The sequence below is a fragment of the Lynx rufus genome, unplaced genomic scaffold, assembly GCF_022079265.1.
Source record: "Lynx rufus isolate CCGP_SWC_20201006 ecotype Redwood Valley unplaced genomic scaffold, mLynRuf1.p SCAF_1, whole genome shotgun sequence".
Classification (NCBI taxonomy): Eukaryota; Metazoa; Chordata; class Mammalia; order Carnivora; family Felidae; genus Lynx; species Lynx rufus.
In genome coordinates, this window is record NW_025814823.1 from 89,468,930 (window position 1) to 89,485,646 (window position 16,717).

The window sequence follows — 16,717 nt, forward strand, 5'->3', positions numbered from 1 at the left end:
CACTAGTTCCTGGTGACACTTCTGAACCCCAGGGATGAAGAGTTTCTACAATTTTCTTTGGAGACAAACAGGTTACCATGCAAGGAATGAGAATGGACTTAGCACTGGGATTTTTACTGAGAATATGGCCTGCCTGAAGGAAATATACCTTCACAGTTCTCAGAAGGTATAATGTTATATCCACAATCCTATACTCACTTAAGCTATTTATTGAAAATTATCCCCCAAAAAGGCATTAGTTGGAAATGCAAAGACTGAAAGTTTATCACTAAAAGAAAATTTTTTTTTTCAATTTGTTTCAGAATGGACTCATTGTAAATGAACGGGGAATCAAAGCAGCATCAGCACCACCAAGGTAATGGAAGGATGTTAGTGAGTCCTGTGCTCCAGGCTAGGAAAGCAACTAGTTCAAATGAAAATAGGAATGAGAGATGTTGCATAGGGCACCTTCAACGAGAAAAGATTTTCCAGATTCATGTCATGGTTACTAAGCAGAGTCAATGTCATGGTTACTCATCAGAGGGATAATGGAATGGTATGATATATTATTCAATAATATTACACTATGCCACTCTTTCATCCCTTTCTTACTTTTCTCCCAGATTACTTTTAAGTATCTTCTGTTTTAAGCTACACATATTTGGTGGCCAAAATTTTACACATTGGTTCAGTTCAGATATGTTCACCAAATTCATATTGAACTCTGTACTGGGTGATATATTCTCAGGTAAACAGAGTAAGGTAAGTAGGATTGTTGGGGAATGATGCAGGGAAAGATGGTTGCCCTTGTGAGGGATGAATGATTCCCTCAGTGGCAAGAGACATGTATTACTTCTTGTGGTAGAGAATGAGGTTTCAAACTTCTATAGCAAACATAACACGTACTACTCCCTATAACATGTCCACAATAAGCATGTGCATGTTAAGATCATGACCTTTCAGAAGGGGGGATGTCAGTGTTATTTACAATAGTCAGGTTTGCTTATACATTCAAAAATTTTCCAATCCTAGTAACAATGGCCTTAGTGTCCATCTCTGGTATCTATGTATCTATGTATCTATGTATCTATCTATCATCTATCATCTATCTGGCTAAGGCTAAAGGAGAGACATAAGGGCAGAGCTTTGCAGGACACCAGACTGTCCTTGGAATCCTGACACCTCCACACAATTATTCTAAAGGAACAGCTAAACACACATTCTCCATCATATTTTCCCAAAGGGAATATCTCAAAGGATGTTGTCCCTTTGCCTTCAAGTGTGCCTCTGTGAGTCCAGGGAGTGAGAGGTGAGAAGTGAAGAGAATGGGTCTGAGATGTCCTGACTTTCCTCCAGAAGGAGTCTGCTCAGAGGTCAACTCTTCAGATGATGAAGCCTGTAAGGATTTTCTTCAGCATGGTCTTGGTGTCCTTGGCAACTATTTAAAGGAAGCATCTATGTTTCCACTCCCTTAAGTAGTTGATAATAGTGTCACTTAAGAGTGGGATGTAGCTAAGAATTGAATATAGGTAAGACACTATATTATAATTCATGCAAAAAAAAAATTCCCAGCCCCTGGTGAGGACAATGTACAGACCTTGAGACTTATAACGGCCTTGTACTCCCCTGTGGATTTCCCCATACTCTAGACCACCTGCTGGAAAGAATCATCATTCACACCAAAGAGCCAGTGGTAGGAATTCAGACACTCCCAGATCATCTGCATTCTAGATGCCAAGGATGTCCTGAAAGACTTGGAGGCTCTTTCCTCCTGCAACGTGGTTGTTTTGCCATTAGTGACCTTCTCACAGGTGTATAGAAGGTTCAGGTTGGTCCAGACATATAGAGCCTCTTTCCCAGGCATTGACTTGTTTTGGTAAACTTTATGAGATTCATGCTAAACTGTTCAGATGCAATGATGTTGAAGAGGTCATACTGACTAATCTGCATCTCTAGATAGTTCTCCAGGTTTTGGGTGGCAGCCTCTGTGACAGGAAGGTCCCCATAACACCACACTGGGGATGTGGGAGGAAGAATAGCAAGTGGGAATATGGGTGGTCCTCACCACCCTCCATGGAAGTCTTCCTCCTCATGCCCAATTTCACATGGTGCATTGATGAAGGAGGATGTGCCTTTGCCAGTGTCCTCACTCTCAGGAATGCTCACTGGGGCACTGGATGCTGTATTCAGAGACCCTTGACCACAGGGGCCATCTTCAGCAAATTTTCTCCTCCCCAAACCTTTCCAATGTGCATGGTACCCACTTTAGATAAGTCATTCCAGCTCATATGGTACAGCATAGCAGAGGTGAAGGATACAGATAATAAGGTATGAAGGGATGGGGCGGGCTGTGTCATGTCGCTGAGTAGAGGAGTAACCTGCAGAAATAGGAAGAGCAGGGGAGTTAGAAGGGCTAGGTGCAGAGGGTGGCAGAGGAATCATCAGATTTGGTATCCCAAACTGAGGGCTTCATATCCACACCCAAATCACTGCAAAGGCATTTAGATTAGAAACGGCAAGTTTTTGCAAAGATGTTTGATAGTTTGTCAAAAATTTAAACATACTATTCAACCATAGAAAATGAGGGAATCCTACAATTTGTGACAACATGGATGGACATCGAAAGCATCATGCTAAGTGAATTTAAATCGGACACACACTTAAATACTACATGACTTAAGTGTGTGTGGAATCTAAAAGTGAAATGAAATAAATTTATAGAAAAAGAGAACAGACTTGTGGAAGGGTGGTGGAGGCAGACGGTAAGAGGAGGGGCAGTTGGAGGATGTGGTCAAAAGGTACAAGACTTCAGTTATAAGTAAGTACTAGGGATGTAATGCACAACCTGCTGACTGTAGATAACACTGATGTATGATTTATAGGAAAGTTGTTAAGGGAATAAATCCTAAGAGTTCTCAGGAGAAGAAGTTTTTCTCTTTTCTCTTATTTCTTTTCTTTTTATGGTATTTTTATGAGATGATGGGTATTAGCTGAGCCTATTATGGTAATCATTTCATAACATATGTAAATCACATCAAATGCTGTATGCTTTAAACTCATACAGTGATGTACGTCAATTATTTTCAATAAAACTGATAATTTAAACAGAATCACCAAATGACCCAGCAATCACACTCTAGATATATACCTAAGAGGGATGAAAACATACATTTACATAAAACCTGCATGTAAATGTTCATAGCAACATTATTTATAATAGCCCTCAGGTGGATTTAACACAGTTGTTCACCAACTGTTCAACAGATAAACAAAAGTACTCTATCCATACAAGAGATCAATATTGGGCAAGAAAAAGAAATACAGTACTGACATCTGTCACAACATGGATGAACCCCAAAACATTATGCTTAGTGAAAGAGGACAGCCCACTGAACCATGTATTGTATGATTATATTCATATGAAATGTCCAGAAGAGACAAATCTGTAGACACAGAAAGTACGTTGGGGATTTCCTACATCTGAAGGGCAAATGGTATGAGGGAAGAGGTGGCAGTCAAGAGGTACAGGATATCTTTTGGATAATAAAAATATTCTAAATTTGATTATGATGTGTGTACAACTTTCTGAATATATAAAAGCTACTGAAAACTTTAAAGGAGCGAGTTGTAGAAAGTTTAAATTATATCCCAATAAGGTTATTAAAAAAGAAAGCAGCAGAGGTGCTCATTCAGGAGATGTGCACATTTTAGAGGCTGAGAGGAGATGGTTGAGGAACGTTCTGCAACTGTGGTGCCAGTAGTCAGCACCAAAGCAGGTTATACACGTCAGTGCACTTGAGTCATACAGCATCATGAGGGTTGCTCAGTCAGGAGCTATGAGGTGTAGGTACTCCTCAGCCCTAACTGAATGAATAGAATGTCCTGCTAGGGATGACTGTAGGGCAGGAGCAAGCTTTTACCAACTCTCCATCTCCTTCAATCCTGAGGACCCATATATCCTCACTGCATATGTCATCAGAGTCAAGAATAATTTATTTTTAACAGCATTGAAAAATGCATTTTCTTTCTTCTCAAGGCATTTTACGTATCTTTCACCACTGTATACCTAAGGAATCCCTGTCCCTCATTCACTTCAACATCTAAGTTACAGAACTTTCCAAGTTCATATACATTTGTTTATTCATTTTTGAGAGACAGAGAGAGTGGGGGTGGTGCAGAGAGAGAGGGACAGAGGATCCAAAGTAGGCTCTCTGCTGACAGTAGAAAGCCCTATGCAGAGCTCGAACTCATGAACTGTGAGGGCATGACCTGAGCTGAAGTCGGACATTTAACTGACTGAGCCATCCAGGCACCCCTCCTACAGATATTTTAAAGTCAGCACTTATATTTGTTCTTATTTGTCACTTGTGATCATTATTATAAATATTTAAATTCTGTGAACTTTTGTAAGCTGAGCGGTGTGGTAAGATTGCAAACATTTTATAAGGCAAGATTGGGAAAAAAAATTGGTTGGCATTAGCTACTGGACTAATTATTACTAGTGGTAATAATTGGTAACTAGGTATTACTAGTATTACCTAGTGGACTCTCCTCCTGAGGGCTACATACACTGTGCTGGCTGGTGGGCTTTAATAATCCATAATCCACTGTGATGGATGCTTAGATGCTCCTTCAGGGGACGTGGGTCCACTTGTTGCTATCAACTGCCATTTGTTCCTCCCTGGATTCATTCTTCCCAATTTGGAGAGAGGATGGAAATCACTATCTTACCTCACCTCCCATACTCACTTCACATTAAAGAAAACTCACTGATTTGCAAGTTTGAGGGAAAATCTCCACTTCTCAGAAGATGTTGCAGGGAATTTGACCCCCATGGAGAGATAGAGATACCTAATGAAATGACTGGGAGATGCTGGGACGTCAGAGAGAGGGAAACTGATTGAAATATGATACAATCACCATCCCATATGCTTGGGGGCCAGGATCTCATGAGGTTTGTACTCAAAAAGTCTTCAAGGTCCCCCACCAGGGGTCCCTGTGAGAAACTTGAGATGCAATAGGTCAGCTAGGAAGGTGCCTCTTTCTGCAGGGAACAGAGTTTCCCTGAGCTTGTTGAGGGGTAAACGACATGGTAGTGGGCCAGAGCACACATGGACAAAGTTGGCTAGAAGCCAGAAAGACAGAGCCTTGGCCTGAGTCAGTTTGAGGGAACATTCTGTAATAAGAATACATAAGAATAGCCCTCCCTTGACCTTGCAATCAAAGCCTTCTCTAAGACCTTTCTTGACCATTCCAAGCAATAGATCTGGTCTTGTTTATGGGGGATGTAGAGGTTCATAGAAGACTCAACTCCCATCCTGGCTCCAGGGAGACAATCTCTTGGGTGAGTTCCAGACTCACTGACTTGGTTGTACAAAGGGATTTCCTCTGACTCTAGGCATGCAAAGTATTCTGCTTGCCTGTAAGTTTGCCTCTAGTATGGGATGAGGGAGGCTTAATGTCCTTATCAGCGGTTCTGTAGGACCCAGTCCAGCCAGAACACAGGAACTGGGCTAGAGCCCTTGAATCCTTTTCCTGATTTGTCTAAATCCCATCATAACCTCCACATGTACCAATCTCACCTTGACTTCTCTGCTAGATAAGTTGAAGAAAAAACACTATCTCTTCAAAAGGTTAATGCCCCAGAAAGTATTGTTTCATCCATTGTTAGATGACTAGTATCATAAAAATACACATGCAGGTCTTGGCGTTTACAATAAATAATTCACAGGAGTCTTTGTCTGATGCCTTTAGTGCCCAGCAGGTAGGAGAAATGTTTCTGTTAAATGAATGGAGCACAATATGCCATTGTATACCCTTCTTAGTGGTTGACAGATAAATTAACTTTCCTTCCTATATTTGTCACATGAAATTCTAAATCCGGCTCATCTACATCCTTTTGGGAAGCAAGTAGTGGCTGGGGCAGAGTATAAACCCCTGCCCAGAGTGTGTGGCAGGTGAGAACAAAACTATGCTTTTCCAGACAATTTCTGTGACCATATCATACCCAACCATAGACTTTGCCCATGTCTACTCACCTGAGCATCTGTGCTGGGCCCTATTGGATGGGGTGACTGAGGCTCTGAAGCTCCAGCCACAGTTCTCTTTCTCCCACTACCTATTCATCTTTTACCTGCCCTGCACCTGGTGCCTCTGCATGGGACCAACTCAAGTTCCTTTAAGGCAGTAGTGTGACCATGTGTCTCTGCTAGGCCAGGGTGGGACAAGGGTAACTCTATGAGAGGTTGCAGGGTCTTTCAGGAGTGGTCAGTGTGCAAGTGTTGGTGTGTGTGAGTCTGTAGGACATTGAGGCTCAGAATCCAGGCCCAGAAGTTGATGAGAGGCTATCAGAGATTAGCATGGGATGCTGGTGACCCTCTAAGCTCCCTTCTTGCAGATCATACCCATATTGAACTTCTTGTCTACCCTCTCTGAAGAGGGGCTGAGAGTCTTTCTGAGTAAAGAAACATAGGTCTTTATGGAAGGAGCTCAGGAAACAGATTCAAGTAGAGAGGTCACTTGTGCTTATAGGGAGAACCAGACCCTGTAAGCAAGCAGATCTTTCAAAGACTTGAATGAGACCAACAGTAAGAGATGCATTCCACATAGTAACTAAATACACACTCAACACACATGTTTACATACACATGTATACACCTGAAGAAAGATTTCACCAACAATTTGCCTATCCTCCATTTTGATCTACTGTATTATATTCAGTAGGTAATTTTTTTGAACTCTTGTTATAATGCATCAAATGGGTTTCATGACCTAGGAAGCACAATGAAAAACACTCACTAGTGAATTTACCATGCATGATCCAATATAGGTCATTCCATGCCCAATTATCTTGAAACAAGGATTGGTCTTGGAACAGACTAGAAATCTGAGGCACCAAGGACTTTTGTGAGCTTGAGCCCAATGTAAAAATCCCCACATTTCCCACCATTTTATCATCATAGGGAATGGGTGAGGAAAAAATCAACATATTTATTTACTCTAGGAAATTATAATAAACATCTGCATCATTAATGAGCATGAAGCTCAAAAGGACATGGTTTCAGGAGTCAGTATTTGAAAAGCCCACATTATTAACATCATATGTAAAGGATGGAGCTGGTGTCCAGCAGTAGGAAAGTTTCTCCAATGCAGATACACATTTGCATTATTACTCATTATTTAAGATCTATTAGACACCTTGTCCCCGAAACTCTACCCCTAGTCTCTATTCCACAGATGGTCCAGCCAGTGTTTTAGATTGACTCCTCCCATTCAGCGTACATCAGAAGTTGCCATTGTCTTACATCCCGCTTAGACTCTAAGAGAATATGAATGTCAAATCCTGCTCTCCTTTCCCAAACCTGGTCCCCATAAGACACCCAATGCTATGAACATGGAGATGATTGTCGCATTGCTTCCACACTAAAGGGTTGAATGGGTTTGGAGCAGACTAAGAGTTTCAATGCTGAGTTTTGTACCTGAAGAATGTAAGCAAGAGGCCCTGCTGTGAGGACTCAACTGAATTGGAGAAGCCAGTCGCCAAGCTCTCCTACATTCGTGTCAGACTCCACCTTTCATGTCTTCTCACTAGCAGGGTTATTAAACAAGTTGGGTTATGGGAGCCCCATCACTTATGTGCTCCAGGAAGCAGAGGGTGACTGTGAGCAGGCAATTGTCAGTGGCCCTTCTGGCAAGTTACCTTTCCCTGGGGAAAGGTCCAGCCCTCAGACAGAAACACTTCCCTCTGGGGCCATCCAAAAATAGTTACAGGCCCAGGTTGCTCCAGAAGGAAGGAAGGGAATTGTGTTGGGTAGGGGTTGCCCTAGGAGGAGTGTAGAGAAAAAGGGAAGAGGAGCTGGAAGGACAGTGTAGTCCTGCAGAGTGTTCTGCACCAGTGTCTTTCCAGCTCAGTGCTCCCTGACTTCTGAATAAAACTGGTGGCAGTGCCCCGACCGTAGAAGGAGGGAAATTAGAGAGAGCCACTTTCAGTTTCTACCCCTGGAAATCACTCCAGTTCTCAAAAAGGGTGTGTTTCCCTTTCTTCATGCTTGATGGTGGGGGCTGTGCAGCATATTACTGAAGCAGGGTTATTTAAGCACCTTCAGCACAGAGGTCCAGGGGAGGGGGAGGGTGCTCTGAGACCAACTCTGCTGATTCCTACCTGCTATGCTTCCTTTGATGTCAGTGGCCAGGCCAATCATAAGTCCACATTCAGTCTCTGTGAGTCTGGCCCCTCAGATGGGTACAGACATTGCCTGCATATTTGCTCGTTAGGGTTGCCCAACATGCTCAGCTCAGGGGCTCACTCACTTCCACTCACCGAGATGGGAGTGTATATTGCATGAACTATGGAGCTCTCTTCCTGATAATAGCTGTGACATCAGCTGGTATCAAGGTAACTGCCCCCATAAGGTGAGGGTCTGTGTCACAGTATGTTTACTACTGATGGAGTGACAAAGTTGCATAACTTCTTAGTGACTGTCATGCACTCATTCTCAGGGGACAGCAGAGATAAAAGCAACCCAGGATGATTATCATTCAGGAGAGAAGCCCCAGGAAGGGGGCTGTGTGACTGCAACAGAGTGGTAGGTCTATTTTGTGAAATTTCCAGAAAGATTGCAAATGGCCATAACAAGCTATGAAATCTCTCTTTGTCTAAGAGATGACAAATTTGTCACTTCCATCCTTGATTCCCTTCAAAAGTCAGAAAAAGACAGCTGACAGGTTGATGAGAGAGCAGGTAGGGATCTTTTTAGTGAGCCTGTTGCAAAGGATATGGCCAACATTTAGGGTTGCGCATGGTCTTCCTAGGTAGGATGATCTGAGGAGAATGAGGTGGGGCTGCCCTCCTGTGCCTGACACCACAGAAGAGGTAGGAGCCTGGAAGGTCTGGACTAAGCTTGCCCTGAGTACCCGATGGGGACATCAACATGGTTCCTCCATGAGCTTTCCTACCTGAGGGACACTGACCACACCTGGCCATCAACTGGATTGTAAATGTCCTACTTGAGTGAATCCTTTCCTACCCTTTAGTTCCCCTACACCATGCTCTTCGTGTAATGGGGGCAGTGGGAGAAGAAAGAGGAGATAAACTGACTCTTTCTCTCTTTGCTGCAGGTGTTTCACTCAGTTGGAGGAGGAACTGAGCCAGGGCAGGGGAGATTTCCATTCTACAAGAATATGAACATCGTATATTACCTTGACTGGACTTCTGTTCCCCTGAGTGGGACCAGGAGAGAGGCTATATTCTAAGCCATTGTTCTAGAATATATTTCCCCTTTCTGAACAGAAGGAATGTAACAATATCCTTATAATTCATACCTCTGGATTTTCTAACATTGACTTAGGAGTAGCAAGTCTGACTCTGGACCCTGAAGTGTGCATACTGGGGCATCAGGCCCCAGCTCACTGTGTGCTGCAGACCAGCAGACCAGAGCCAACCAAAGAGGGCACCAGCCCCAGAGTGATTCTCACACACTGCTGGAAGGCAGCCCAGCTCTGGAGAGCAGCCACTCCCTGAGTATAAGCTTTCTGTCCCCCACTACAAAAAGCCCCATCACTGCCAGGATACCTGAGTCTCAGAGGTATTTCTTACCTTACTACTGAGTAATTAGTACTGTAATTGGCTGTCTGTGTGTGTTCATCTGCATCTATACCTTGTTGTCAAGTTCATGTGTGAGCCTACATCTTTGTCCTGTAGTTGTTTCTACCTGGAATTTCGGTCTCTCTTGTACCCTACTTCCTCCCTGAATGATTTCTCAGTCTTTCTCCCATCATTGTATTGATTGTCTCTCTATGTCAGGCAGAGTGTATTTCTCTGATGTCCCCAAAATATGTCAGGACAAAGAGATTCATGACTGACTACATGTGTAGTCATAGAATATACACAGCAACAATCTGAAAAGAACTGATATATTTCTCTTTTTAAATTTTTTTTTTACTTTATTGTGTATTACAATGACCACCTACACACTGAACAGTCATCCAAAGAAAAGAACATCTGTAACAACTCCCAGCTCCCTCTTTGTTCCTATTCACTCCATTTCTGTCCACAGCCCCCAGGTAATAATTTCATGAAGTACATGTTTATGATTCTTTTATTTGTGCTGTTATAATTTACATATGCATGGCTAAACAACATCTGGTTTAGTCTTCTTGAAGCTTTATTTAAGGGGTATTCTACTAATTATTAAGATTAAATCTCAATACTATCTTAAAAGAGTAATTAAGAGGCTCTGAGAAGGATTTTCCTTCCTTCAGGTGGTTTTTTTGGGGAGTCCTCAGCAGGCTGAGATTTATACATGGATTTTGTCATGCTTCTGTGGACAGAGTTTTTGCAGCTGAGCAGTACTGTGCCACTTACCAGCTGTGTGATCTCAGGGCTACTTCAATGAACACCTGGTGGAGGGTCCAAAACATCACTAGAAGTAGGGAAATAAAATAACCAAAGTCACAACAACAGAGAGCAAGTAACACTCTCCAAAAAACACTTCCTGAAAGGCCAGGCCTTGGAGAGTGTATGACCCCTCCCCCCCCTTAATATTGCAGTGCTCACAGGTGCAGAGCACATAACAAGCCTTTAAAACTCATAAGGGACAGAAAACTATCCAAAATGATAAAATGGAAGAATTCTCCTGAAAAGGAATCCCAGGAAGAAATGATAGCTAAAGAATTGATCAAAACAGATATAAGCAATATAACTGAACACGAATTTAGAATAATAGCCATAAGATTAACTGCTGGGCTTGAAAAAAACATAGAAGACAGCAGAGAATCTATGCTGCAGAGATAAAAGAACTAAAAAATAGTAATGATGAATTAAAAATGTTATAAATGAGGATCAAAATAAACTAGAGGAGGTCAGAGTGAGAATTGAAGAGGCAGGGGAAAAGGGGTAAAATAGAAGATAAAATTATGGAAAAAGAGGAAGCTAAGAAAAAAAGATAAAAGACTCTGGATCACAAGGGGAGAATTAGAGAACTAAGTGATTCAATGAAATGGAACAATATCGATATCATAGCAGTTCCAGAAGAAGAGAGAGAGAAAGAGGCCAAAGGTGTATTGAACAAATCATACCTGACATCTTCCCCCCAATCTGGGGAAGGAAACAGACACTGAATCCAGGAGGCACAGAGAACTCCCTTCAGACATAATTTGAATCTACTGCATGACATAGCAGAGTGAAACTGGCAACATACAGGGATAAAGAGAGAATTTATAAAGCATCTAGTGATAAATGGACATTAACATAAAAGGTTGGACACATAAGGATAGTAGCAGACCTATCTACTGAAACTTGGCAGACCAGAAAGGAATGGCAGGATATCTTCAATGTGATGAACAGGAAAAATATGCAGCCAAAAATCCTTTATCCAGCAAGCCTGTCACTCAGAATGGAAGGAGAGATAAAGGTTTTCCCAAACAAAAACTGAAGGAATTCATCACCACAAAACTAGCCCTACAAAAGATCCTAAGGGCGACTCTGTGAATGAAATGTTGCAAGGACCACAAAAGACCAGAGACACCACTACAGGCATGAAAACTACAGATAACACAATGACTCTAAACCCATATCTGTCAATAGTAACGTTGAATGTAAATGGGCTAAATGCTCCAATCAAAAGACATAGGATATCAGAATGGATAACAAACCAAGACCCATCTATTTTCTGTCTATAAGAGACTCATTTTATTTATTTTTTTAACGTTTTCTTTAGTTTTTTTTTTTTTTTTTGCCAGGCACTTTGTTTATTTTTATTTTATTATTTATTTATTTATTTAATATACAAAATTTATTGTCAAATTGGTTTCCATACAACACCCAGTGCTCATCCCAAAAGATGCCCACTTCAATACCCATAACCCACCCACCCCTCCCTCCCACCCCGCATCAACCCTCAGTTTGTTCTCAGTATTTTTTTGTTTTTTTTGTTTTCAATATATGAAATTTATTATCAAATTGGTTTCCATTCAACACCCAGTGCTCATCCCAAAAGGTGCCCTCCTCAATACCCATCACCCACCCTCCCCTCCCTCCCACCCCCCATCAACCCTCAGTTTGTTCTCAGTTTTTTTTTTTTTTAATTTTTTTTTTCCAACGTTTTTTATTTATTTTGGGACAGAGAGAGACAGAGCATGAACGGGGGAGGGGCAGAGAGAGGGGGAGACACAGAATCGGAAACAGGCTCCAAGCTCCGAGCCATCAGCCCAGAGCCCGACGCGGGGCTCGAACTCACGGACCGCGAGATCGTGACCTGGCTGAAGTCGGACGCTCAACCGACTGCGCCACCCAGGCGCCCCTGTTCTCAGTTTTTAAGAGTCTCTTATGCTTTGGCTCTCTCCCACTCTAACCTCCTTTTTTTTTCTTCCCCTCCCTCATGGGTTTCTGTTAAGTTTCTCAGGATCCACATAAGAGTGAAAACATATGGTATCTGTCTTTCTCTGTATGGCTTATTTCACCTAGCATAACACTCTCCAGTTCCATCCACGTTGCTACAAAGGGCCACATTTCATTCTTTCTCATTGCCATGTAGTATTCCACTGTGTATATAAACCACAAATTCTTTATCCATTCATCACATGATGGACATTCAGGCTCTTTCCATAATTTGGCTACTGTTGAAAGTGCTGCTATAAACATTGGGGTAAAAGTGCCCCTATGCATCAGTCTCCTGTATCCCTTGAGTAAATTCTTAGCAGTGCTACTCCTGGGTCATAGAGTAGGTCTATTTTTAATTTTTTTGAGGAACCTCCACACTGTTTTCCAGAGTGGCTGCACCAATTTGCATTCCCACCAACAGTGCAAGAGGGTTCCCATTTTTCCACATCATCTCCAGCATCTATAGACTCCTGATTGGTTCATTTTGGCCACTCTGACTGGCATGAGGTGATAACTGAGTGTGATTTTCATTTGCATTTCCCTGATGAGGAGCCATGTTGGGCATCTTTTCATGTGCCTGTTGGCCATCCGAATGTCTTCTTTAGAGAAGTGTCTATTCATGTTTTCTGCCCATTTCTTCACTGGGTTATTTGTTTTTCGGGTGTGGAGTTTGGTGAGCTCTTTATAGATTTTGGATACTAGCCCTTGGTCCGATATGTCATTTGCAAATATCTTTTCCCATTCCGTTCGTTGCCTTTTAGTTTTGTTGGTTGTTTCCTTTGCTGTGCAGAAGCTTTTTATCTTCATAAGGTCCCCGTAGTTCATTTTTGCTTTTAATTCCCTTGCCTTTGGGGATGTGTCAAGTAAGAGATTGCTATGGCTGAGGTCAGAGAGGTCTATTCCTGCATTCTCCTCTAGGGTTTTGATGGTTTCCTGTCTCACATTCAGGTCCTTTATCCATTTTGAGTTTGTTTTTGTGAATGGTGGGAGAAAGTGGTCTAGTTTCAACCTTCTGCATGTTGCTGTCCAGTTCTCCCAGCACCATTTGTTAAAGAGACTGTCTTTTTTCCATTGGATATTCTTTCCTGCTTTGTCAAAGATTAGTTGGCCATACTTTTGTGGGTCCAGTTCTGGGGTTTCTATTCTATTCCATTGGTGTATGTGTCTGTTTTTGTGCCAATACCATGCTGTCTTGATGATGACAGCTTTGTAGTAGAGGCTAAAGTCTGGGATTGTGATGCCTCCCGGTTTGGTCTTCTTCTTCTTCAAGAAGAATAGCATGCTTGGCTATTCGAGGGCTTTTGTGGTTCCATATGAACTTTAGAATTGCTTGTTCTAGCTTCGAGAAGAATGCTGGTGCAATTTTGATTGGGATTCCATTGAATGTGTAGATAGCTTTGGGTAGCATTGATATTTTGACAATATTTATTCTTCCAACCCATGAGCACGGGATGTTTTTCCATTTCTTTATATCTTCTTCAATTTCCTTCATAAGCTTTCTATAGTTTTCAGCATACAGATCTTTTACATCTTTGGTTAGGTTTATTCTTAGGTATTTTATGCTTCTTGGTGCAATTGTGAATGGGATCAGTTTCTTTATTTGTCTTTCTGTTGCTTCATTGTTAGTGTATAAGAATGCAACTGATTTCTGTACATTGATTTTGTATCCTGCAACTTTGCTGAATTCATGTATCAGTTCTAGCAGACTTTTGGTGGAGTCTATCGGATTTTCCATGTATAATATCATGTCATCTGCAAAAAGCGAAAGCTTGACTTCATCTTTGCCAATTTTGATGCCTTTGATTTCCTTTTGTTGTCTGATTGCTGATGCTAGCACTTCCAACACTATGTTAAACAACAGCGGTGAGAGTGGACATCCCTGTCGTGTTCCTGATCTCAGGGAAAAAGCTCTCAGTTTTTCCCCATTGAGGATGATGTTAGCTGTGGGCTTTTCATAAATGGCTTTTATGATGTTTAAGTATGTTCCTTCTATCCCAACTTTCTCGAGGGTTTTTATTAAGAAAGGATGCTGAATTTTGTCAAACGCTTTTTCTGCATCGATTGACAGGATCATATGATTCTTATCTTTTCTTTTATTAATGTGATGTATCACGTTGATTGATTTGCGAATGTTGAACCAGCCCTGCATCCCAGGAATGAATCCCACTTGATCATGGTGAATAATTCTTTTTATATGCCGTTGAATTCGATTTGCTAGTATCTTATTGAGAATTTTGGCATCCATATTCATCAGGGATATTGGCCTGTAGTTCTCTTTTTTTACTGGGTCTCTGTCTGGTTTAGGAATCAAAGTAATACTGCCGTCATAGAATGAGTCTGGAAGTTTTTCTTCCCTTTCTATTTTTTGGGATAGCTTGAGAAAGATAGGTATTATCTCTGCTTTAAACATCTGGTAGAACTCCCCTGGGAAGCCATGTGGTCCTGGACTCTTATTTGTTGGGAGATTTTTGACGACTGATTCAATGTCTTCGCTGGTTATGGGTCTGTTCAAATTTCTATTTCCTCCTGATTGAGTTTTGGAAGTGTGTGGATGCTTAGGATTTGTCCATTTCTTCCAGGTTGTCCAGTTTGTTGGCATATAATTTTTCATAGTGTTCCCTGATAATTGCTTGTATTTCTGAGGGATTGGTTGTAATAATTCCATTTTCATTCATGATTCTATCTATTTGGGTCATCTCTCTTTTCTTTTTGAGAAGCCTGGCTAGAGGTTTGTCAATTTTGTTTATTTTTTCAAAAAACCAACTCTTGGTTTCGTTGATCTGCTCTACAGTTTTTTTAGATTCTGTATTGTTTATTTGTGCTCTGATTTATTATTTCTCTTCTGCTGGATTTAGGCTGTCTTTGCTGTTCTGCTTCTATTTTCCTTTCGGTGCACTGTTAGATTTTGTATTGGGGATTTTTCTTGTTTCTTGAGATAGGCCTGGATTGCAATGTATTTTCCTCTCAGGACTGCCTTCGCTGCGTCCCAAAGTATTTGGATTGTTGTATTTTCATTTTCATTTGTTTCCATATATTTTTAAATTTCTTCTCTAATTGCCTGGTTTACCCATTCATTCCTCAGTAGGGTATTCTTTAACCTCCATGCTTTTGGAGGTTTTCCAGACTTTTTCCTGTGGTTGATTTCAAGCTTAATAGCATTGTGGTCTGAAAGTATGCATGGTATGTATGATTTCAATTCTTGTATACTTATGAAGGGCTGTTTTGTGACCCAGTATGTGATCTATCTTGGAGAATGCTCCATGTGCACTCGAGAAGAAAGTATATTCTGTTGCTTTGGGATGCAGAGTTCTAAATATATCTGTCAAGTCCATCTGACCCAATGTATCATTCAGGGCCCTTGTTTCTTTATTGACCGTGTGTCTAGATGATCTATCCATTTCTGTAAGTGGAGTGTTAAAGTCCCTTGCAATTACCACATTCTTATCAATAAGGTTGCTTATGTTTATGAGTAATTGTTTTAAATATTTGGGGGCTCCTGTATTCGGCACATAGACATATATAATTGTTAGCTCTTCCTGATGGATAGACCCTGTGATTGTTATATAATGTCTTTCTTCACCTCTTGTTACAGCCTTTAATTTAAAGTCTAGTTTGTCTGATATAAGTATGGCTACTCCTGCTTTCTTTGACTTCCAGTGGCATGATAAATAATTCTCCATCCCCTCACTCTCAATCTGAAGTTGTCCTCAGGTCTAAAATGAGTCTCTTGTAGACAGCAAATAGATGGGTCTTGTTTTTTTTTTTTATCCATTCTGATACCCTATGTCTTTTGGTTGGTGCATTTAGTCCATTTGCATTCAGTGTTATTATATAAAGATATGGGTTAGAGTCATTGTGATGTCCGTAGGTTTCATGCTTGTAGCGATGTCTCTGGTACTTTGTCTCACAGGATCCCCCTTAGGATCTCTTGTAGGGCTGGTTTAGTGGTGATGAATTCCTTCCGTTTTTGTTTGTTTGGGAAGACCTTTATCTCTCCTTCTATTCTGAATGACAGATTTGCTGGATAGAGGATTTTCCACTGAATATTTTTTCTGTTCTCACATTGAAGATTTCCTGCCATTCCTTTCTGGCCTGCCAAGTTTCAGTAGAGATATCTGTCACGAGTCTTATAGGTCTCCCTTTATATGTTAGAGCACGTTTTTCCCTAGCTGCTTTCAGAATTTTCTCTTTATCCTTGTATTTTGCCAGTTTCACTATGATATGTCGTACAGAAGATCGATTCAAGTTACGTCTGAAGGGAGTTCTCTGTGCCTCTTGGATTTCAATGCCTTTTTCCTTCCCCAGATCCGGGAAGTTCTCAGCTATTATTTCTTCAAGTACACCTTCAGCACCTTTCCC

At 41.3% G+C, this 16,717-nt stretch overlaps 1 protein-coding gene across 1 annotated transcript; it reads right to left on the bottom strand.

Moving 5' to 3' along the window:
• Positions 1–1,421: 1,421 nt before the first annotated feature.
• IRGM (immunity related GTPase M) lies at positions 1,422–2,336 on the bottom strand. Its single transcript, XM_053722182.1, is given in 6 exon segments — positions 1,422–1,588; positions 1,591–1,821; positions 1,824–1,980; positions 1,982–2,058; positions 2,061–2,174; positions 2,177–2,336. Coding segments are annotated over 6 exon segments (906 nt in total).
• Positions 2,337–16,717: the final 14,381 nt, after the last annotated feature.